Source organism: Rhipicephalus microplus, chromosome X (assembly GCF_043290135.1).
Source record: "Rhipicephalus microplus isolate Deutch F79 chromosome X, USDA_Rmic, whole genome shotgun sequence".
NCBI classification, from domain to species: Eukaryota; Metazoa; Arthropoda; class Arachnida; order Ixodida; family Ixodidae; genus Rhipicephalus; species Rhipicephalus microplus.
Window position 1 is genome coordinate 264,327,155 of NC_134710.1, and position 25,468 is coordinate 264,352,622.

General features: G+C 44.7%; 1 protein-coding gene across 1 annotated transcript in view; it reads right to left on the reverse strand.

Moving 5' to 3' along the window:
- Positions 1 to 25,468, reverse strand: part of Flo1 (flotillin-1) — a 122,770-nt gene continuing 97,302 nt past the window's right edge. The window contains exons 10-11 of the mRNA XM_075879044.1: positions 9,401 to 9,607; positions 1 to 586 (exon numbers count right to left, since the gene is read on the reverse strand). Coding sequence (XP_075735159.1) covers positions 557 to 586; positions 9,401 to 9,607 — 237 coding nt within the window. The 3' untranslated portion in view covers positions 1 to 556. The remainder of the gene's footprint in view (positions 587 to 9,400; positions 9,608 to 25,468) is intronic.

The following is a 25,468-nucleotide window of genomic DNA, read 5'->3' on the forward strand; positions in this document are numbered from 1 at the left end:
TTCAGCCATATAAGAACAACAAAAATAGGGGGTAAAACTGTTTCATGTAAATAATATATATAATTAATGTGACGCTGTAAAAGGTTTTTTTTTGTTAAAAGACATTGCCACAACACACTTTAAAACATTATATGTGCAACCATTCAGTTTACTCAAGCTGAAGCAGCCCAGCTTACATGGCTACTTCTTTAAATGCAAGGGAAGAAAGAGTTCACAATTGCATTTGTGAACAATGGCAAAGAAAAAAAAAATCCTGCTTTGTAGATTAGTCCCAAGTTGTCACATAGATGGCAAAAAATTATTACCACACAAATAACTTGTAAAACTAGTCAATGTCCGAACACAAGCTTATAATAATACTAATAATGATTAAAATAAAGAGAGAAGGCATTACGTATCTTTCAATTCATGTGCACCATTAGTAAATGAGCCGAAACGGACAAAATTCGCAACCTCAAGGTGCTGCTTAACAGGCTAACATCACGAAGTGCATGACTTGGATTGGCCAGCGCAAAACAGTCTTCAATAGTCATCAGCTGAAGCAGGTGGCATCACTTCACATGGCAGCTTGGGCAGTCTTGGTGTTCTGAAGCAACAAATTGAATAGACACAAGTACAATTTAAACAGGAACCAAAGTTCATGTGATACTTATTAGCACAATTATGAGAGTATTGAGCCAACTTTAGTAATACCCCAATTTTTTTTTTTTAATGAACTACTGTGCAGATTGTCCCTGAGCAGGTTTGTTGGCGCAACATTTCCCAACTGACGGTTTAAGGCACCTGCAAAACATGTTTGTACATACAGACTGCAAGTAGGTTTCAACGTGCAGGTAAGAACAAGAAGTGAACCAGTTTCTCCTTGCTATTTCTTCCCCCCACCATGATAAGGAGACTGGAAGGACAGAGATTTAAACAAACGCAGTAAAACCTTGGTGAAACAATCATGGCTGGTCTGAATATTGAGGTGATATAAATTTTCGTGTGGTCCTGGCCAAGGCCCATTAGCATGCAGTGTAATTAAATACTGTTGTTGCGAACCGATTTGCGCCCCACGACGTTTAATATGAACGTATGCTACTGCACAGGTACACACACACGCAGCCCACGCTGTCATAGAAGACGCAGCAATCGTGCACAGGCATGGGAACGCATGCGTGAGCACACATTCCACACCGCCAGTTTGTCAAATCAGCGATGCGTCGTAGCCTTCATGATTTTGAGCATGAAATCTTCCAAGGCCTTAATGCTTCGTATGCTTTCACTTTTAGATTACAGAAATGGTGTTGGTGTCATTTTTTTTTTCTCCATTGGGCCAAGGAGTGTTGCTATGCTCGAGGTAGCGAAAATAGCGTTATTGTACTGTGAAGACGCGTGTCTGCCACATCCATGCCAGCCATGTCCTGGCAATCAGACATCCTATGAAAGGTGAACAAGAATCAAAAGAAGAAGCGGATAGTTTTAGCGAAGGAGCTAGGCCTCACAATGTCACCATGCATCTGTGCAATGTCGGGGTTACTCACACCTGCGAACTCTCCGATTCACACGGAAGACTCCAGAATTTTGAGTGAAACTTGATTATGCAGACACAACTGCAGATTCCCCCCCCCCCCCCCCCAAAGAAAACATCTCCAGTACTACCACTATATGAAAAGAATAAAAACAAAATACAGTGGTTTCAAAATTTTTTGGCCATGATCTATTGCATGCAAAGTGCCCTTTTAATTGTTTTTATCACAGATCTCGGTTGTCTTGTGGAAAAGCATACTAAGATTTGGAAAGGATCACTAACTGTCCCTGTTCACAACAAAACTGGTTCATCAAATACTCGTGCTGTATATTTAAGAGTATTATATAATCAATGACATCAAAAGCACTACCAGCAGTCACTCAGAGCTATTCATGACATTGCTGTGGCCCTGGGAAACAAATCAAAATGTACAATAGCTTTCTTTCTTTGCAAACTAACTTTCCATGTTTTCTGGTGATAAGAATATTTTTGGTGACCCAGCAAGATTTGCATCATCAAGGTTTCACTGTAAATACAGTGAACTCTCAGTAAGCGGAACTCTGTTAAACAGAACTATTGCCTCTGCGATGCTTGGTTTCGGGCTTATATTCTGCATCCATGTTCACCTCTCAGTAAACGGAACTCCTGTTAAATGAAACATATTTTCCCGGTCCCTTCAGATTCTGTTTACTGAGAGTCTACTGTAATAAAAATTCAGTTGACAGTTGTGATTCATGACACAATTTTTTCTCCTCCATGTGTACTAGGATCATTACATGTTTATAGGGCCAATGGACAACTGTCAACTCATTAGTACCGGCAGGTGTAATGGCTCAGTATAAATGAATGGGCCACAACCATCAAAATGTGCATTCAGGCTATGGCCATTGGTAGGTGAAGTCACCCCGACTTGTAAAAAAATGTGAAGTGTGCGAATAATCCAGTTCTAAATTCGAATCAAATAATTTGTCAGCATGAATATCTAAATCCAGACGAACGCCATTGATTGTGTTGCAGGTTTGGTCTCTGCCAAACAGATTTGTGTGGTTAGAGTGTGACGGCTAAAACTATCACTAATATTGCCACAGTAGACCATTTGTTGAAAGTTTGACAGATATTCGGATTCAATATAGAGCCCAGGCTTATTTTTTCAAGAGATTATATGATTTCCACACCTCATGGCTTGAGCAAAAAAGGCAGAAGAACAGTCTAGGAGACTGTTGGACTACTAGCAGAAAAAAATAACAAGCACACTGAGCTTTGAACTTACAATCAAAAGGTTTAACAAACTTCAATGGGCCCCTGATCCCAAAAAAAGGATCTTTTGACATACTGGAAAGTGCATGAAGATGCACTTTATCCAAGTATCGCCAAAATTGCTTACCAAAATCTTCCCATACGTATTAGTGAGGTGCCCAGTCACTCAATACTTACAACTGTAGGAAACACCAAATCATTGTGGGAAGAGAACCTAAAGCTACATTATATGCAACCACTAGTGCTTCTGCTTGACAGTTTAAAGCTTATGTTATGTGCTCTAGGACATAAGCAGATTTCATTTCTTTGTTCTTGGTTTAAATTAAAAAAAAAAGTCATTGGCATTTAGTATTAATTTGTATATTTTTATTTATTAACACTGTTCAATTCAAATTCAATTAAAGATGAAATTTCACTGTTCTCATACCTCTGAAAATGCCCTCGCCCAGAAGGTCGAACCTAGCACGGCTGATTTCAAATCAAACTTTTACTCATTCTCGATCAATATACAGTGTAGACAGCTTATAACGTAAGTCACGGGAGTTGTAAAAATCCGCGCTATAAGCGGTACCGCGTTATAACCAAAGCATGCTTTTTTCAGCCTTTGCCTATGTCAAAAGGGCAACCCACTTTTCAAAAGCAATTTACTATCCTTTTCAATCGCAGACACATTCAACACAATCACAACACCGCACGGAAACAAAGTTCTCAAGTCCAGCATCAGCGGAAGAACGCCGTTATTTTCGTCTGGCGATGCTTGATTGATTGATTGATATGTGGGGTTTAACGTCCCAAAACCACTATATGATTATGAGAGACGCCGTAGTGGAGGGCTCCGGAAATTTAGACCACCTGGGGTTCTTTAACGTGCACCCAAATCTGAGCACACGGGCCTACAACATTTCCGCCTCCATCGGAAATGCAGCCGCCGCAGCCGGGATTCGAATCCGCGCCCAGCGGGTCAGCAGCCGAGTACCTTAGCCACTAGACCACCGCGGCGGGGCGTCTGGCGATGCTTGTGAACAGCGCTGCGAACAATTTCGTCCTCCACAAAGCTTAAGCACTGAAGCGATTTCTTGCTCAAACTGTTTTTTGCGCAGTACGTTTTCACTTTAGCGAGGTATTCCAATGCGTCTTTGCACGGGAAATCTGGTTCTGGCGTCGGGTCGACATTGTCTTCGCCGTCAGACTCGTCGTCGTTGCAACCTCCGCACTACCGCGCACCGCTGCGACGATCGCATCATCTGTGCTCGCTTCCTCGCAGACAGCAAGCTCCGACTCCCCGGCATCGACAAATTCTTGGAAAGTGTCGGTGGCGGTTACAAAGTTGCTGTCAACGAGGCAGGACCACATGTCGTCAGTGCTGAGGGTCTCATCGGCAAGCGACATGTCGCTCTGCTCATCATCTTCCAGAGCCTCTGCATTGCGCAAGAAGCCTGCTCTCTTGAAACACTTGCTTATGGTATCGGCCTTTACCTGCCACCGTGAAGCGACCACCATGTCAATTGCGCCTCTTAAGTTCACTTTAAGAGGCTGCTGCTGCTGCATGCTCAGCAAAACTCTCTCGCAAATGCGCTTTTTGTACAGCGCCTTTACGGCTGCGATGACACCCTGGTCGAGAGGTTGACTTTTTGCTTTAGTGTTGGCAGGCAAAAACTTTAGGTTGACTGCGGTCAACTTCGGCTTGACGTTGTGGGCCGAGCAGTTGCCGAGGATAAGCACGACTCGCCGCTTTTCTGCCACCATATCCTCATCAAACTTGCAAAGCCAGCTGGTGAGCAAATCCTGCGTCATCCACACCTTTTTATTGGCTTTATAGGTCACTGGCAGCCACTCTCGCTTTTTAAAGCAACGTGGCCTTGCCGATTTACCTATGACAAAGAGGCGGCACTTGTCGCTCCCGTCCAAATTGGCGCAAAACAATACAGTTATGCGCTCCTTTGAGACCTTGCGGCCGGAGCAGGCTTCGCCTTTCAGCGCAAGCGTGCGGTTGGGCAAAAGGTTATAAAATAAACCAGCTTCATCGGCATTATAAATGTCTCTGTCAGTATAGGTCAACAGCATACTCTCCAAGTTCAAGCGAAGCCAGACTTCGATAGACTCGTAGTCGACAGCGTTGCTTTCTCCGCACACGACTTTGCAGCTGATGCCATGGCGATCTTTGAAACGCTGAATCCACCCGTTGAGTGGATTGAAGTCGTCGTGGCCTAAAAGAGCTCCGAGACACTTGGCCTTTTGTTGGAGCATGGGGCCACTTACTGGGATGCTCTGAGCCCTAACTTCGCGAAACCACCTGAACAGCGCTGCGTCCACGTCTTCGCATTTTGACGTACGTATTCTCTTCCCTGACAGGGAAGACGAATCTTGCTGCAGTTGCTGCGGCAGTTTGTCCTTGTTTTTGTAGATGGTCGACACGGTCGTGTCAGAAACGCCGTATTTCGCCGCCCCCTACGCCTTGTTCAGGCCACTCTCGATGTCCCTTATGACGCATTCCTTAATCCCCAGCGATAAGGCACGGCGTTTTTTCACATTGCTTGAAGACGTTGCCGACAGGAGCTACGCAACACACGTGCTCTGGGCTCTCAGATGGCAACGACACGGCGAAGCGCACACAGCAAATCCAAAGACGCAAAAGAAGGAGGTTGAGGAAAAAAAAAAAGCATGCTACCGCTTCTCTCCCCCACTCCGCGCAGTGCGCACCCGGATTGGACGCTGCCACGGTCGTTACGGTGACGAAAACACGCTCCCTCCTTCCAAAGTCTCCCCGACTCCCTCCCTACTGTACCCTCTCTTCTCCTCCGCAATGTTTGACTTTTCGCGGCGGTCTCCCCGTGCGCCCTCCCGCTCACACTCCCAACGTTCCGGCGCGCCGGGAAACCGTGTCGACCGTGCTCCGTTCGCCGATTTTAGGTCGCGCGCCTACGCAATAAACGGTCGACCTATGCATTGAGTTCTATGGGCGACATATCGGTGGTCGAAAAAACCCACGTTATAACCGATCCCGTGCAAAAAGCGGTAACGTTATAAGTGGTCTGCACTGTATCATAGGCTCACTCAGACTTGTCCAATAATTCAGCTTGATCCACTGCAACTCAAATCTTGTTACCTGGAAAGTGTTGCAAACATAGACAGAAATATCACACAGCTGCACTGCCGCTAAGTAGCCAGCAATTTTCCCATGAATTTTGATGGTCCATCAACATCTTTTCGTATAAGTATGAGGCATGGAAGCAATAAATTACATACACACCATAATGAGTGAGACACTGAGACAGCACTCGTTCCTGAGCCAGCTGTTCTAATTTTGCTTCCTTTTCTACTTTGCACTGACTATAGAAAAACCTTTTATCACACTCGGCCATGACTGCGACGCATGGATAGGTGACCATGCCTCGGGTGGACGGTGTTGTTTGCATTGGAGTGGTTGGTCCTGAACATGCTGTAACTTGCTTTGCAGACCTGCCTGAAGTGCCTCCGGTGAGCGACATTGGACCAATTGCTGTGGCAGTCTTGGCCATGCTGGGACATGGCCTGAAACATAGTCGATTGTGTCTTTGAAAAGCAGTCTCGAGCATGCTGCGACAATGCACAAAAAAATGGCTCAGTTGTTTTTAGTGGACAAAATTGGCTGTTCTTGCATGGTCACAAGACTGGCAGGCGCTGGTCTCGTCGTGATGCCACGAGTAACAGCACGTTCTTGAGGAGTGGTTGCCAACACTAAAGGCCAGCAACAACAGTGAGACAGTCTGATAAGTGGTCGAATGCATCTGTCTGCCACTCATGCACTTCCATTTCATCTTCTTCAGACTGCAAGCTGCACAGAAAACATTGCGAACAACCCTGGTTGCACTGACAGACTGCGACAACGGGGCTATTTACGGCTTTGATTTGCAATGTTTCCGATATGAAGCTGTCCTTGCAGGCATATGTGTGGGGCTTGAACCGGTGAATGTTGACAGACGGATGCGCACAGAAGAGCCTTCCTGTGCAGCAACCATGACATTATAGAGAGAATCGGGTTGTATGGGCAAGTCTTCCACTATATTTACACCTGCCACTTCAGTTTATTGTACGTGATAGTGTCCTGTAGTAAGGAATTCGCTCCGTGTTCATGGCGTGACTATTCTCATAGCAAAGAATGTTGCTCCAACGGGTCAGGATAGATCTCATTTCTCAGATCCATGGACAGGTCGCATTTCTGATATGACGGTACATGAAGTACTAGCAGAGTTGGCATAGCTAATTCCATATGATGCTGAACTTGAGTGGTGGGGATGTAATTTGGTTTCTGGCGGTGGTCGATTTACGCCAGATACGGACCAGAGTCTGAGGCCTTAAAAGGTAAATTAACTGCAGTGCTCAGCTGCAGCCTCAAGAAAGAACCCCTCTTGAGTTCCATCCTCAGTTGCAGTCTGGTTGGACTGGGTGGCAGCATAGAAATGGTAAGGAATTCGGCCAAGAGCTGCTATGAGCTTGCAGCTACAGCCTGCCCAGTACTGTTTTATCATGCCTTCGTATTAATGCCACTCCACGGCACCATTTCGAAGGCGGTCCTATGACCAAGGACCATTTTTCTATTTCCATTCAGGACTTGCGACCTCTCAGAGCGTGCACGGTTGCCACCCAGTCATAAGCGTCGTTCTTGAAACTGTGGCACTCCGGCATTTCACAGGCGGCTTGCGATGATGGGATCACAGGTGAAAATGCAGAGAGCACCAACCCGACGCAGCACAGCTGGCGTGAGAGCTGCATGAGGGTACACCTTAGCTCTCCTCATTGCTAGAGAGAGCTGGCCTTAAGGTCTTATGAGACGGCTACATTTACTAGTAGACGGTAAGTTGTGCCAGTTGGTCGGGATTCATCGTGAACTTGTTTACAGCGCAACACCAAAAACACAGAACAGGGAAGGAGCGAAAGAGAGAGTCAGCGCTATCTTTTATTTATCTTTTGCTCCTTCCCTGTCCTGTGTTTCTGGTGTTTCGCTGTAAACAAGTTAACGAAGGCTACATTATTGTTGGCATAACAGCAGGAGCCAGCTCGAAGATTGGCGGGAGCAATAGACGAATTCCACCGGACACACATCCCGAAAATGTGGTGGCGCTGCCATCGGGCATTTGGTTTTGCGTGGTAGGGCTAAAGCCAATGCACCTACCGCAGTCACTGCTGTGTTTTCGCTGGTGCGTGCAAATTTTGTTATCGTGCAACGAAAAAAAAAACTTGTACTGTATGACGAGCTGTCATGGTTATTTGTGAGAAAAGGAACAAGAAAGATCGCCTAGGTGTTTTTTTCAGTTTTCTGTTCACAAAAACAGTCGCAAGAAGATTAGTCGCAGCTGTAAAGCTCCAGAGCTTGTATTTGACGCCACTTCATCGGTTATGTTTTGGAGCCACTTACCCAGCAAAAATGATTACTTCTCTCAAGCATTTGTCATAATGATGTGCCACACCGCATTTATTGGAGTAAGCCTTGTGTGAAGGCACATCGAGCACACTTACCTCAAGGCACCCACATTAACTTTCTGGATAGTATTGCCATATGCGAATGATTTTTCACGCTTGCCATTGTTGATATAACTGCAGAAGTCTTAGATGTGTCAAAACGATTTAGTTATACCTGTGTGAACTAAAGGTGTCACTCACAGCAGTCAAGCATGCGTTTCTTTCTGCTTGGGCACACTTCATCAAAGCAGCAGCGAGCGAAAGGATGACAGACAATATTTTTTTTTCTGATTATCTGCAGCTGTGATGACACCCCTGACTTGACTATATCGAGCCGGGCTGTTTTGGCCGCTGTGCGATTCAGGAGATTTTCACGTTTGTAAGAATTCACACAAGAACAGCACTCTGGAAACATGCAAAGTCTGTCTGTGGCCTGTACGCATTTAGAGGCCTAAGCTTGAGCGTATAAATTGAGCCGCGGACCTGATAGGTACCCAAATGCATTGTCCACAGCACGTACTTGAAGCATTACACCAAGCATATTGTGGATTAAATTGTCATCGAAATTGCCCCAAGCAGCAAAGATGAACAACGGCGTGCAGCTCCAACTCCAAGGTTAGGGATCCCCAACCATTTGTGACTATGCCATTGTAGTCAACGAGGCACAGAAACAGCACCAGAGATGGCAGGCCTTCTTAGAATCGGTGCACGCAAATGTGGAAATGTACGTTGGCAAATAAACTCTGTAGTCTTGTTGGCCACCTCTGGCAGCTCGGTTCACACTTTTGGTGATGTCACTCTGCTTGAGTTCATGTAATAAGCTTTCACCTAGGGTCCGAAATTGGCTGTCGCACTCAGGAGCTCTGCTTCTGAACTTGTGACGTACGTAAGGCAAGTTTTTTTCCAGCACTTTGTGTAGTGTGTTGCTCGCTCCTTGCTTTGTCCACGTACTTTCCTGATTGAATATGTTTAACCAACTAGCCAAGTTTGCCTTAATGTAATAGCATACTAGGCCGGACATATGAAAGAAAGGAACAAAGTGTTATTTCTGCTTGTGCTGTAACATGAACTGTTACTTTCACTTAGGCAAACGATATCAAACAGTTCAACTCAGCAGTCCTTCACATTGCTCCCAAGTCCACTAATACACACATATGTGTCAGCATGAGATGTAAACACAAGCATGAGACTCACCCAGGCAGCCGCCGAGGCAAGATTTCGATCCTTGCCACAGACCGAGCCCACATTGACGCCTGTCAGTTGGTGAACCATGCTGGTAGTCTTGGTGATGATGTCAATCACCTCACCCGTCAGCTTGCCTGCTCCAACCTCGCCTTTACCAGATGACACCATCACAATGCGCTTGCACTGGGAGATTGGTGCTGCAACCTCTGCTGCTACCTGCCATACAAGTTAGTCGAGACAGACATGTATGACAAGTTTTTCTGTGCAGAAGGGAATTAGAGTCTGCAAACAGTCTTTTGCAAAGGTAACCTTAGATGTAAAAAGTGGAAAGACCCATTTAAAGGGATTTCATAAGTAAAGATCATATTTTTCCTTGACAGCCAAATTGACAATTTTATGGGAACTGCTGAAAGCTAATCATAGCAAGAAAAGGCATGGAGTAAATAAGGCAAAAATCGGTTTCTCTGCTAGGCAGCAAGTTCCCCTTAGTTGACACGAAATGGTTATGATATGGCGATGTACGAGTGAGTGCATCTTGCTGCTGCAATTTCTATGCAAAATATATTGGTTCAAGCTCATGCTTGCCCTGTATGCTGCCTTCTTTTGACTCTTTAGCTCTTCTGTTGGTCTGCTTCATCGTAATTGTTTAGGTTAAACAAATTATGCCTTGTCACAGGATGAGTGAGTGGTTTTAATAGCGCAAGGGCCAATTGATGGCCAAAGAGTGCCATTTTAAAAGACTAGATATATGAACAATGATATGATGCGTGGCTGTAAAGGGGCCTTAAAAGTCCTCTCGCTAACGCGGGTAAGAACATGGAAGTAATAAAGTCATCACAGTGGCATGAGATATTGCAGTGAAAGTGGATGGCAAAATGTCATGATATTAAAACCATGATGGAAATGTAGTCACCACAGCCACAACCACGGTACAGAGCTTGTGCTACAGATAACCTCGAAATATGGGGTGAAAGCTATGAACATCTTTTAAATATGTGAAAAGTGATTGCAGTTTAAAAAGCGGATCCCTGCCCCGCCACGGTGGTCTAGTGGCTAGGGTACTCGGCTGCTGACCTGCAGGTTGTGGGATCGAATCCTGGCTGCGGCGGCTGCATTTCCGATAGAGGCGGAAATGTTGTAGGCCCGTGTGCTCAGATTTGAGTGCACGTTAAAGAACCCCAGGTGGTCAAAATTTCGGGAGCCCTCCACTACAGCGTCTCTCATAATCATATGGTGGTTTTCAGACGTTAAACTCCACATATCATCATCATCAAAAAGCGGATCCCTACCAATGAGCATCCCAGGGTGTAGTGGGAGCTGCTGTCGGTAGGGCAGTAAAAAGTGATTTTTTCTTAGAGCATCTAACTCATTTCACTGGACGGAGATGTGGAGAACCATAAGTGGTTCTCCACATCTGTCACAATATGGTGAATTGCCAGTAGATAGGAGATATGAGTGTGTGGAGTGTGTATGTCCAGTTTTAAGCTTTGTTAGTGTTACTCCTGTGCGTCGTGATTTTGATAGTGGCGGCCAATTACCTAGTTGTGGCTTAAATAGCATGGAGTTTATTGTCTGTGTGTCTATCCCACGTGCTTTGCCAATACCCCCCCCCCCCCCCCCGCAAGTTTTCGATTTAGAAACGGTTTCAAGTCAAGTGCAGGGATTGGTATTGATGCATTGGAAGTAGTGTCGTTGGCGGAAGCAGCCAGCTTGTCGGCCAAAACGTTCCCTTGTATCTCAAGGTTCCCTGGCACCCAGCAGACGACATGCTGTTTTGATGTGTACAGTATGCACAGACGTGAGTAATGTGACACTAGCACGGGGTTCTTGTGTTTTTTGAAGTTTTCAGGGCTTTGACCACACTTAGGGAACCTCGGGAAACCATTGGCCAACCACTGCATATGACACAGAAGTGTTGGACTTTGAGGCGTCGGTATAGAACTCAGGGCAGTGTATTTATGTTGTATTTCTAGGAAGTATGTATGTGTGCAAGTGGTGCGTGCTTTGTCATTTCAAGAAAAGAGACATCACAGTCTATAAGCTGCCACTGCCATGGTGGCAGATATGCTGCAGGAGCTATCAAACTGTGTTCGAGAAGATGCACACCTATTTCTTCGGCCTGGCCCCTTACACAGAGCGAGTAGGGCTGCCGCAACGAAGGACGGTTCTTGAACAAGCCAGAACAAGACAAATCTATACTTGTGAAATGAGAGGGATGTTTCTTGTCTGCCTTCACCTTCAGAAAGTACAAAAAAGACAGGTAACATCTTTGTAGGTAGAGCGACCATTCATTGGAATCCACGCACAGGCTCTCAACAGGGTTAGTACGAAAAGCACCCTTAGAGAGGCGAATTCCTAGATGGTGGACAGGGTCGAGAATCTTCAAGGCCCATGGTGTTGCCGACTGATAGATTAGAGCACCATAATCTAGGCGTGTGCATACGAGGCTTTTATATACATTCATCAGGCACTTCTCCCTGCCCCACGTAGTGCGTGACAACACTTTCAAAATATTCATTGTTTTTAAGCACCTGTCCCTTAAATACTTGATGTGTGGGATGAAGCTTAGTTTTGTGTGTAATGTTAGTCCAAGAAACTTGCGCTCGGTCTTCACAAGCAGAGGTTGACCATGCAGGTCAATGCCTGGGTCAGGATGGAGGCCCTCCTTTCGGCAGAACAAGACGCAAGTGCTCTTTTGCACGTTGAGTATAAAATCATTCTCATTTGCCCACTGAGAAACCTTGTTCAACGCTAGTTGAACTTGACGGGACATTGAGATGTCGCACGATTTGTAACCAATCTGTACATCCTCGACATATATGCAGTAAAAAATATTACGTGGGAGAGACAGGTGCCAGGAATTCATTTTAACTATGAAAAGTGTGCAGCTCAATGCACCTCCTTGTGGCACTTCTGTTTTTTGGACAAATAGTCGAGATAAAACCGTGCCAACTTGGACACGAAATGTGCGGTTGGACAGGTAGCTTTCGATAAATGTCAGCATTCTACCCCACACACCTAAATGTGACAGGTCTCGCAATATGCCAAAGTGCCATGTAGTGTCATATACCTTTTCTATATTGAGGAACACAGAAAGAAAAAATTGTTTATGACCAAAAGCGTTGCGGATTTGTGCCTCAATACGGACAAGGTGGTCAGTGGTAGACCGAGCCTCTCGAAACCCACACTGGTATGGGTCAAGTAGGCCATTAATTTCAAGGAAAAAAATCAGGTGCCTGTTAATCATTTTCCCAAAGACCTTGCAAAGACAGCTGGTTAAGGCTATTTGCCTGTAGCTGGAAACTGAGGCCGGGTCCTTGCCTTGTTTTAGAATTGGGATAACGAAAGCTTCCTTCCAGACTGAGGGTAGCTCGTTGGAAGACCATATCGCATTATACAGAGACAGGAGAGCTTTTTGGGTTTCCGTGGGCAGGTGTTTTAACATTTCATATGCCACACGGTCCGGGCCTGGGGCAGATTTATTGCAGCAGGTAACTGAGGCTTGTAGTTCAGCCAAACAGAAAGGTTCATTGTATGCCTCATGTGTTGTGGGCTTGCGGTCTAATCTCTGTTTTTCTATGTTGGTTTTGTGTCGTCGGAACGCTTCACTATAGTGTGATGAGCTAGACACCTGTTCGAAGTGCACTCCGAGAGTGTTAGTCTGGTCTTCCAAAGTCTCCCCTTGTGTGTTCACTAGAGGAAGTGAATGTGCTTTTCGTCCTGCCAGCTTACTAACCATGTTCCAGACTCTCGACTCATCTGTGTATGAGTTCATGCGTGTTATAAATTTGTGCCAACTTTCCCTTCTCGCCTATTTGCACGTCCTCTTTCCTTACGACTTGATGTTCTTAAAGTTTACAAGATTTTCGGCAGTCGGCGAGTCTTTAAGCAACTTCGGTCCCTTATTTTGTTTGTTTCGCGCATCACGGCACTCATTATTCCACCATGGGACTCGTCGTTTGCCTGACGGTTCACTTGTTTGGGGAATACATTTCGTTGCTGCATCAACCAAGAAAGCTGTAGAGTAGCATCCTCTATGCTTAACGTCGCCATGTCAGTCAAAGTTAATAAAGTCATTTTTTGAAACTTTTCCCAATCGGCTTTCTCAGTGGGCCATTTGGGGACCTGTGCAGGACATGTATTTATTGATGTACTGATAACGATAAGAAAATGGTCACAACCGTATGGATTATTAATGACTTTCCAAGTGAGTAAGGACAGGAGTGATGGGGATGTTATGCTGAGGTCTATTGTTGAGTACGTATTGTTAGCGATATTGTATATGTTGGCTCTTTCCGATTCAGAAGGCACGAACCAAAAGAAAAAAAAAGAAACTGTTCTATCAGGCGACCTCACACATCACAGCGAGAATCACCCCAGAGGCTACTATGTGCATTAAAATCCCCTAGGACAAGGTAGGGTTCTGGAAGTTCATCTATGAGGGACTGGAATTCATGCTTTTCAAGACGGTGTTGTGGAGGTATGTAGAGAGAGCAGATGGTGACGAGCTTATTCAAAAGAACTGCTCGAACAGCCACAGCCTCAAGGGATGTTTGTAGTGGTAGGTGTGTGCATGCAATCCCTTGTTTGACTATAATGGCAACACCACCGGATGGCACAATGGCATCATTCCAGTCCTTCCGAAAGATAACGTAGTGACGTAAAAAGTTGATGTATTTAGGTTTCAGGTGTGTCTCTTGCATGCACAGCACCTTAGATGTATGTGTGTGTAAAAGTTCCTGGGTATTGTCGAGGTTTCTCAGCAGTTCTCTGACATTCCACTGTAGTGTTCGTGTCATTTTAGTGTTGTGTGGTGCTGTGTGTACAAAAGTGTTGCGTTAGGTTACAGGTCCTTTTGGCGGCCCTGTGATTCGAGGTTTTTCTTTTTTGGCGCGCTCCAAGGAGTTGCGCCTATCCTTCGGCACCTGGGGCACCGGAGGAGTGGGACTTGTATCCATCACCTCTTGTGAGGTGGTGGATGGTGCCTGCTCGGCAGGCACATTCATAGAACTTGTTGACCTAACTGTGCTTGCAGTGGTCCGAGGTTCAGCAGACATGGGGGTCTGCCAGCCCTGTTTATCAGGTGGCGGAGCAGTACAGGCTGCTCCAGCCGGGGGCGCTGGTGGCACGACCGCGGCCACACACACTGTGACATTGGTGGGTACAAAGACGTGTGGCACGGCGCCCCGGCGCGTCACATCTGCAAAGGAGGGATAAGATGGGTTGTGTAGTGCGAAACGTTGGCGTGCTTCTTGGAATCCAATATTGAGTTCGACTTAAGTTCTACTATTTCTTTCTCTTTTTTCCATGCGGGGCATGATCGTGAGTAGGCAGAGGGATCGCCTTCACAGTTCGAACAATGAGTTGTTTCTGAGGTGCAGTTGTCCGATATGTGTTGAATGGATGCACATTTTGCGCAAGTGGCACACCCTCTGCAACTGTGCGATCCATGACTGAAACGTTGACACCTGAAACATCGACGAGGGTTGGAAATGTATGGTCTTACATGGAGTTTACAATAGCCGGTTCCGATTGATTCTGGTAGGTCACTTGTTCCGAAGGTTATTATTATGTGTTTTGTAGGGGTCAGTTTGTTGTTGCACCTTATTGTTATTTGTTAGACTGACCCCGTTCTGGTCCTGCCAACCTTCGAGCAGCTCACTTTCAGAAAGCTCAGTAAGATCATCGGAAATTACGCCACGGACCGTGTTCATGGAGCTGTGTGGGCCCACCGAAACAGGGGTATTCCCTAACGCTACAAGCTTAGACAGCTTCTCATACTGAACTTTGTCACGAACCTCCAGAAGAAGATCGCCACTTCCCATCTTTGTCACTTTATAACCTGGGCCTATTGATTCTATGAGAGTTTTGGAAACGAGGAAAGGTGAAATAGCTCGGACTGTCTTCTTTTTGTTTTGACTGTGAATAACATGGTACTTTAGGAATGTCGGCTTTGCTGTGTTAGGCAGAAAAGTGTCTTTGGTGCGCCACCTTTTTAGGGAGCGATCAGGAAGATGAGGAAAAGCTTTTGCCATAAAAATACTATAATCTCCGGCGGCGATGGTGGCCACCCACCACCGAAGCCCAACACGGGGATGCTACAAGGCTCAAAGCAAACACTTGGAGACGCCAGCCATACATCGCCGCTATAACCTGTTATAATTATCCTAGGTTGGATAGCTACAACACGTTAACCCTCGCCGCCAGGAAATTTGGAAGTAAACAGAAGAGAGAAGATGACAGGACAGATAAAAAGTGAGAGATAAAGACGAAGATTAGGGGGAGAGAGATAGGAAAAGGTGACTGCTGATTTCCCCTGGGTGGGTCAGCCCAGGGGTGGCATCTACGTGAAGCCGGGGCCAAAGGGGTGTGTTGCCTTGGCCAGGGGGCCTTAAAGGTCCAATCACCCGGCGTCGGCTCAACCCCCAGGACCCCCTTTTCCCGGACACTGCAAAGCCACGCACGGGTAGGCGTGGGAGGGAGTCGAACCCCCCTCCCCCCGTTAGCTCGGGTCTGTGGTGACACTACGCACCAAACGCCTGCTCTCACGGACGCCCCTGCGGGGTCACAGGATGGAATGGCATAGGTGTGTTCAGATACAATGCTTCAAACTGAATTTGAAAAGCACAGCCTGAATTAACACCATCATAGAATAGCAGCAAAGTTGCATTCTCAACCTGCACTTGATGACAATGCATGGTGCACATTAGGCTGCACAACACGTGAATGTGACGACAGAGGCCTTGCCGATAAAATTTTACATAGACACGAGTGAACCCCATATAATGATACTGGTGTTAGCAATATGTATATGGCTCAGAACAATGAGCATCTGCTACACCGTGAACTTTTGCATTTCTCTATGATGGTATAAAGCACATCATGCCGCATTATAGTTAATACCAGTGAATTCTGGCTGCTGGGCGTCTATACTGAAAAGTACTGGAATACAAAACCCTTTAATTTAAAGAACAGAAATAGAAATTCAATGTTGCACATTCACCCACCACCCCAACGGTCACTGCGTGAGCGGTATAGCCAACAATATCGTCAGTCGCTGGGACGCAGCGTTTGAGTGAGGCTTTGCACAGTGCTCTCGTCATTTTTTCATAGCAGTAAAATTGACAGAGCGACTGGAACAGCGCTACTTCATCAAATTTTGCCAGAAACTGTGTGACAGCCAAGTGAAGCTATTCGGAAGATGAAGACTGCTTTCAGTGATTATGCGATGCACCACACACAGGATAAGGAGTGGTACAACTCGTTTAAAGACTGTCCCACATTGGTGGAGAGTGAGCCCCGCTCTGGTCAGCCATCAACTTGTTAAAATGACCAGGTCATTGCTGAAGGGGGAACACTGTACTTGAAACAAAATGTCAAATATTTTCATGAGTTTATAAAGAAAATTCACAGTGTGAAAGAGTTTTTGGTGCTGATTTCAAAAATGCAATTACTATTCCTCTAAACCAATTAGTTTTCAAGATACCCTAAAATAATTACCTATCGTTTGCCGGTATAATGAGACAGGAAATTTGTATTGCAGAGCTACTATTGGCACAAGCCTGTATACTAATGAACATAAGCTACACAACGGTAGGAGTGCTTTTATTTATGTGATAATTTTAGCAAGGTTTGTCGCACCTTGCACTTCAGTGTTGCAGAGACGCACACTTTATTCTCCAATTTATGGCAAAAATGAAATTTTTTGAAGATATTAATAAAAAATTCACTCCTAGCATTGTGTAAACTAAAGATTCAGCTACATGTCACAACAAAAATGACAGTCCTAGCTGCTCTGGAGGCAGAGATATCTTTTAGACAACTTTGCAACTGCAGCAAAATTCGAATCCTGAGAAATCATGCAAAAACACAAGTCCATTTTGGGCAGACAGTAGCATAGAAAAGCTGTTTATTTACAATGATTTGCAAATTCATCTTTCTCAGTAGGCACCAGGCATGTATTCCTTCTGTTTTGCATCACCTAAATGGCGTTTTTTCAATGCCCGCTGCATGTTTTCCGCAGAGGCACACTTGCGAGCTGATACGGTCGCCTTGGGCTCGTCTGCCGACTAGGCCGCTTACCAGTTTGGTGACTCCTATGTGCGACGAATGTGCGCACGTAATCCGCGATTCGTCCTATAATAAAGCGGTTTTCCGGCTTGTCCAGATTGAGTCGTGATGACGACGACCAAACTCGTGCACTCGCTCATCAATTTCAAGGCTCCAAGAGCAGCGAGGTGTTAGTTTCCTTTTCTGAAGATTGCCACATTTTCGAGTGGAAGCCGCGGCGCAATTTGTTCATCATTGCGGACGCATCGTTACAAGCACACTACCTGTTGCCAGTAGCCTTCATTGCGCGCGGGCGGCGAGCATGTTCACCGTAAACGGATTAATTTTCTGCTGTTTGCCGGCGCGCGGCGAACTCCACTCTGGCGACCCGTCACACAGTTCACGTCAGACGGGGGGACCCTGCAGCATCGGCGCGTTTAGCAATAAGACTGCGCTTCCGTTCCATCGTTGCGAAGATTGCTATCTCTCGTAGCTTCACTTCTTTTTTTTACTTGCCGTCCTGTAACTGTTGAAGTTCTAAAACACTGCCGCTTTCAGCGACGTTATCGACAACCGACGGGCTCGTACCTGAGTTAGGCATACACTGGTGACTCGGCGACCGCCGTTGAACGCGGCAAGTTAGCAATCCTCTCTGTTTTGAGTGATAGCGGGGCTCTTTCTGAAGCTCACAGCGAATGAACGATCACTACACCCGCTTCACAAATTAGTACGGCGAGGAACTTCTTTACTGCGGCAGGCAGTCGACAGCACCATGACAAAATGGCACATGTCCGTGCGAGTCACGATAAAAAACGGAAACGCCATTTGGCCAATCGGACGCCTAGGTTTTCTCACGTGCCCCAAGCAGCCAATATAATCGCACGGTGGTGCTTCTCAAAGACGCGATTTCGCTGAAGAACCAATGAGCAAGGCAAGCCACTGGTCGCGGGAAATTGAAGACGAAGAATGGCTCTTCCAAACGAGACCAAGATGACCACGCTAGCTCGTGTGTAACGGCAACGGTTCGGGGTGAAAAAAGCGCGACTTTAGCGTCTATTTGTGCTCAGATTAATATCACAGGAGTGTTATGAATTGATTTTGTGCCAGAAATAATGACGGGAGAAGCTTCAAACTTCTCAAATAAGTGCAAAAATAGTTGCAGATTTCGAAAATGTCAACCTCAGCAAGTCGTTTTTTTAACGATTTTCAGCCTTTTAAGACCCGTGTCCCCCCTGAAGTGAACGCTGTGGTGATGCGGGACTGTCATGTGACTATCCGGGAAATTGAGGATGAGGTGGGCATCAGCACTTTCTCTGCACATTCCATTATGACCGAAGGTTCAGCCAAGAAAAGTTGCAGTAAAATTCGTGCCGAAACTGCTCACGGTGGAACATCAGCAACTTCGTGTTGAAGTCTCACAGGACATGCTGGATTTCACAAGCAGTGACCCTCACTTCATGAACACCATTATCACTGATGACTAGTCTTGGGTGTATAGGTACGACCAGGAAATGAAATCCCAGTCGTCACAGTGGAAGCATTCTATGTTAGCAAAACCAAAGATGGCCCGTTAAGTGCGCAGCAACACCAAAATGATGCTGAGTGCTTTTTTTGACTCCCACGGTGTGGTACACCACAAGTACGCACCACAGGGTCAAATAATCACCAAAGAATACTACAGGGATGTCCTCAGTCACCTAGGCTACGTGATAATTTGCGCCGCAAGAAACCCGAGTTGTGGTCAACAGAAAACTCGTGCATCCATCACGACAATGCTTCTGCACATTCCTCACACTTGGTTCAGACTTTTTTGGCAAAAAGTCACACTGCTGTAATTCAACAGGCTCCTTACTCTCCTGATAGGGCCCCCTGCGACTTCTGGCTGTTTCCCAAACTCAAGAGACATTGAAAGGAGAGCGATTGCAGACAAGAGAGGACATTAAGTATGGCTGCAACGACAGCTGAGCTAAACTCCGTTCCGAAAGATGCCTTCTCAGAATGCTTCAAACAATGGTAGCACTGCTGGGAGAAGTGTGTGGAGTCCCAAAGGGACTACTTTAAGAGGGATTAGGCTTCCAACCCTCCAATTATGCTAGTTTTTTTTCTTTCACCAAAGGACGGATACTTTCTTAACAGACCTTGTACATACATGCACACATACAAATGCCACGAACTTAAAGCATGGTTGAATCCACCCCTTCCTTCCACCAAAAAATTTCTGACTATGACACTGCACTGTGTGCTCATAAAATAGAACCTGTGTTATCTTCCCAGTATCACCAGGCATGCATACCTGTACTGTCACCCTTCCACTTCTCTAAACATGAATAGGCCACTCTTAGCCACACTAAGGGTGATACTGATAGCTTTTTTGTAGGCTCATGCGAATACTGAATTTTAGGTTCAAAGCGAATTCGAAATGGTATGCATGACATATATAAAAAAGAAATATTTATCAAGACCTAACTAACCTGCACAATATTTCTTTTGAATTGAAATAGGGGCTCTATGCAAATACCACTATTTTTTCGTTCGAAGAAAGTCGAAACAACCTTGAGTAGTAGTATCGGTAAGATGGGAGTGATAACCTGTAAGATACTTACCATTTTAAAATTTATTATAATTGGAGCTTATAGGCCGTCATAACACGCTTAATAAAATGAATTGATTTGAGGGTAACATGTTCCTTTAAAGGGGCCCTGCAACACTTTTTCAAGTAGCCATGGAGCCAGTAAACATGCTTGTTGCCTCCCAAAGTTACCCCCGCAAAGTTTCTAGTATCCGTTCAGTACAAGCGGAGTTCCAAAAATTTGTTGCACGCTGCAATTGCAATCTCTCTTTTCGTCCCGGCAAAATAGCTGGAAGCTAAGCAGGGAGGAATGGCACGGCGAAAGAAAATATGCCACATGCACCTAACGACTTTCAGCCCCGCTTTTTTTTCTGCGAATACGCGGCTTTTCAGTGCGATCGCACACATACTCGTGAACAAGCGACGGCGTCCCGCGGCGGCTCCAGTAACGACGAGTTCGCCATGCTCAAATCGGCCAATGGCTGTGACCAGAGCAGTATATTCCTTCTTAGCTGTGACAAGCGATTTTTGAGCTTGTAGTGTCATTTGCCGAAAGAAAAAAGCTACTTTTAGGTTTGAAAATTTATTGTGAATTATAGGCCGCGTGCTGTGCTGTAATATTTGCCTCGCGTGTTCTCGGTAGCCTCGACTACCGATCGGCAGCGTTTTCTGACCATGTTCAGTAAGTGTTGCAGGGCCCCTTTAAATTTGAAGGGGGGCTTCACGGCAACACAAATCTCCCCTGGATATGTGCTTTCACGGCTTAGCACTTATACATTGTAGTGAAACCACCTTCACGAGCAATGACATGAGGATTAATATACACCTATTCGTTAATTGAAAATACTTCGAAAATATTTGAGAATTCATATTCGAATCCAAGCGAATTCGAATACTCAACTATTCGTTCGAAAATTTGAAGCTTTTGAATATTCGCATAGGCCTACTTTTTTTGGATACCCCGCAAGCTTCATCACACAGCATATTTCTATTGCAGTAAAGCTGACTATTGAAGTACGTTACGGCGGCTAGAGGATTGACCCCACAGCGTCAGTTTAAGCTTGCGAGATAATAATTGACATAGCAGTGGCTTCAGCCATTGTAGTGTCAGAGAGGCTATTTGAGAAAAAAGTTGGAAAACAGACGTTAAAAGTTTCAGCATCTGAAATTTCAGACATCTTGATAGGCAGACTAGGTATGTGGTGGTGGCATAAATGTGTACAAATTTTCCAGCATATCCAAATAATCTGCAGCTGTATCATCCTTGTAACTGGTGCTTGTTGATATATCCTATTTTATATAGTTGTGCCATGCCCTACATTGCTTTTTCTTTATGCGATTTGTTCATAAAAATCATTGGTTAAAACTGGCACCCGAAATTTGTTATAAGTTGGTTTGACTGTATTTTGATTAAATGCAATTAAAAAATAAAACCTTGTCAAGGTGTTTATTTGACAGCACTTGGCAACAATGTGTATGGAAACAGTCAACGCATAGCACGGACTCCCAGCATGGGCAGTGTTCTCTCAAAATAGGAGCCAAAGAGCAGTGCGAAGTGAGCGAAAACAGGTCCTAAACAATGAAAGAATTGTGAATTATCAAAGGCAGTGGGGTAACCCGAGAGCATGCAGTGAAACAATAGGGCATGAATCCAGACACGACAAACGCAGATGATCGGGTAGAGTCGGCGGTGCGGTCGACAATGGTGTCAGATGGTTTGGTCACTCTAGGCCGGCGATGCCAACAATAGTGTAACAAGACTAGCAATCAAAAACTGAGGGGAGACTAGTCAGCCGACCAGTCTTCAAAAGATTGTTAGCAGTGAGAAAACACGGGCCTTGTATGGCTATGCAGGGTGCTCAAAGTAGCGTGGGGACAAAAGATAGCGAGGTGCGTAACAAAAACGGTTATGAGATTGACAACTTGAGGGCTGAAGAGGCAGGGCCGGCATTTAACAATAATTTATGGACACCTCGCACATGGCTTATCAGTGGTCAAAAGTGGTGTTCGGGAAGACGCTGGAGCGCCTACTCCGTTCCCTGTAACCGATCGGCGGCGCTCAATGACGTTCGTTGTAAGTGCAATTTTGTGCCATCAAAAAATGTATAATCCCACTGTCAGACAGGCATCGTTTGTTTTAAGCAGTCGTTTGTTTTAAGTTTGGCAGTTATTTGTGGGCTCAACTGAACAATACATCATGTAAATACAGAGCAGCCTGCACGGCTGTCAATGCATGTTCCACGAATGACGCATTGCACTTGCACATGGCATATGGCACTTAAATATGAGAATGACCATTTACTTTATTACTACATTTGTGTTGGGAATAAATTTGTTGGGATGCATGTGCATGCAGTAGAAGTAGACATTATAGCAGGAGTCCCAATCCAATAGAGGTTTATTTTCTTTCTCTTTCACCTGTCCACTCACCACTAGTAAAGTGGTTCTGGCTGGTTCCAGTTACACCAGAGTGAACGCCATCTCGTGTCCACTACACATTTTGCCCTCTGGGCACAACAAGTTGTCTAGCGTTAACTTCTTTGCTACCCCTGTTCACCATTCATAGACATGACTTCTTAACCAAACAGCCTAACAACCAACAGATAAGGGTCATTGAAAACTTGCGTTTTTGTGACCCAGTGTCCTTTACCATAACTCCAAGAGTTAACTGCAGAAATAAATATCAGTGGCTGGTGTGCAAACAAAAACAAAACGACAATAGACAGATCACACAGCTGCTTAGCCTAACTGGCTAACAAAGCTTTGAAATAAATTTTTTTCCCACATACAACATATTATGAAAAAAAAGTTGCGTTAAGAGTCTTTGAAAAATCATCTAAAGATATCTGATGCATTAAAATCCAGAATACGCAATTATTGGAGGTATTTGTGCCCTATTCAGAACAAAAGTTCTCTTTTGTGGGCCTTCATTATTTCTTTGCCCTTTTGGAAGCAAGTCAAGTAAGATTTTTTTAAACTTCACCTTTTTCTATGCTTACATCTTTTTTAATAGGGCAGAGGTCAAGTGGTCATGTAATATAAGAGTGCCATGTCCTTGTGACATCATTAGCAGAGATGCCATGCATGATTTGGATTTTCATATCCAGCCTGTCTCCAATAATTTGATTATGGGTGCATCCATTTTAAGGTTATGTGCCATTTATGAGGATCACTATCATCGTTTGCAAGCAAATTTCCATCGTACTACTGATTTACTATGCTCCTATGAATGATGATTACGTGCCAACACATTGTCATTTTGTCAAGAACAGCTGCTAAGAAATGTGAGCAATGCCATAATTTGTAAAGGTATACATATCCAATAGCAGCCTTTGAAATGCATTTTGTGCATGTTACACATTTGAGGCATATACCAAATGCTATCTTCACTTGTCGTTTTCATGACTTTTGAAAGATGTAATTGCACACAAGCAGACTGTCCCTTGTCAAAAAAAATTTTTTCACGCAATGTACATAATTTCATACTCATTCCCAATAGTACTGCTTGTTCTGGCCCCTGAAGCGTATGTCAGAATGTGTGAAGTGTAAAGCCTTTCTCAGTGATTAAAAGGCTGGACTTCAAGATACACACTTCTTTACTGGAATGGGTTTAAATCTGAGTGAAGGCAATTGTGATTTTCTTCATGCGGGGACAATGGCAATGTTGGCGTTGATGACTCCACTTTCAAGACAAAAATTCTGTTTTCTATCACAAAAATGATTATCGTAAGCACAGTGAAATGAATGAATGAACAATGAAAACTGAATTTACTCTTGCAGTAAAGCAGTAAATTACTACTCTTGCAGTAAACCAGGAAAGCAGCGTAATAATAATAATATTTGAGGTTTTACATCCCAAAACAACAACATGATTATGACAGATACCATAGTAGAGGGCTCCAGAAATTTCTACCATTTGGGGCAAGATTTTGTAAGCGTTCTATCATACCACGGGGAAAGGAAAAAGACGAGAAAGAGCCACATGGGATTGGTCGAGGCTATTCTGATGATCAAGAGTTGAGAATAGCCATGGAATGTGCAAAGAATGAACGGAAGCCCCGTTCTATCGATAGAATGGATACAAAATGGTCTCCGACCGCCATGAATTGACTTGAAATGTAAACGCTTGAGCCCGGAATTCGAATTAGCTTGTTTTGGACCTAGCTTACCCCAATCCTGCATTAAAAATCACCACCGAACAACTCTTCAAATCGCGGCACCACCTGGCATCCACTCACTACATCAACACAAATAAATTGTTAAAGTCATCTCGCTCCGCAACTTATGCTTTGAAAAAAAAAAAAAAAGTGCCTGGCAATACTGATGTTAAGGTGTATAAATTTTATATTTCTTCATGCGTTGAAAGCATTTCTGAATTCTCTCAGCTCGCCTATTGGCTGTTTACTTCCTCTCATCATTTTGTTGGATCCCCCACCCCCCATATGATAAAACGCTTATAAAATACCGCCCCTAATGTTCTTCAGCGTGCACTGACATTGCACAGTACATTTGCCTTTATGATTTCGCCTCCATCAAAATGTGGCCACCGCAGCGGGGATGAAACCTGTTACCTTCAGGTCAGCAACCGAGCACCCTCGCCACTCTGTTCCGAGGCTGACAGGAAAGCAGCATCTACCCGATGCCAGTAAAAAGTAAGCAATGTCTCTGCAGTCATGATGCATGCACAAATCTCCTAGAAGTTTGTTTTAAGCAACAGAAGCTATTCCATAAAACGCTTAACACTTCACTGAAGATTGACAACACAATACAAGCAAATTTAACTACCATGACAACATACTTTCACATAGGCTGGAGTACTGAACTGCATTGAATCTATCCTTCCTGCCACCTAGAGCAAAATGGTTAAAACTCAGAGGCATGGTAAAATGTGGACGCACTTAAAAAGCAGTGCCGTTTTGCTGCCTTATACTCAACCACTGTTGTTGAAGTTCAATTTTCACATGCATCAACCTATAGCCAATGCTTTAGAGAAGCTGTTAATTTTAACATAAAAAGCCCGCTTAATCGTTCACACTCCATTACTTTACTTGAGTATTATGCATCATTATTAAATGCCTGAAGCGTGGGCACAATACATACCATACATTAACTAGACTAGGTTCCGAATCTGCCATATGAAATTATCGTGCCCCCCTGCTAAATCAGCATTTGAATGGGAATAGCAAAAAAAAATGTTGCCAATAAAAGCGACATTAAAGGCAAATAACAATTTATGTGTCAGAGTGAAAGCTTGATGTATGACAACATCTGAAATGGCAATAATATCACCAGAAGTGCTCTACTTACAGAGAAATTAAGCTAAATGTAGCACACGACATGCACCACGAGAGGGACATTTGCGAAATTATTGTGATGACGTGACAGTGTCCAACTACAATTATTTACTAGTAATCAAGCTAGCTGCAATAAAAAAAATTAAGCTTTGCGAATGAGTTCTG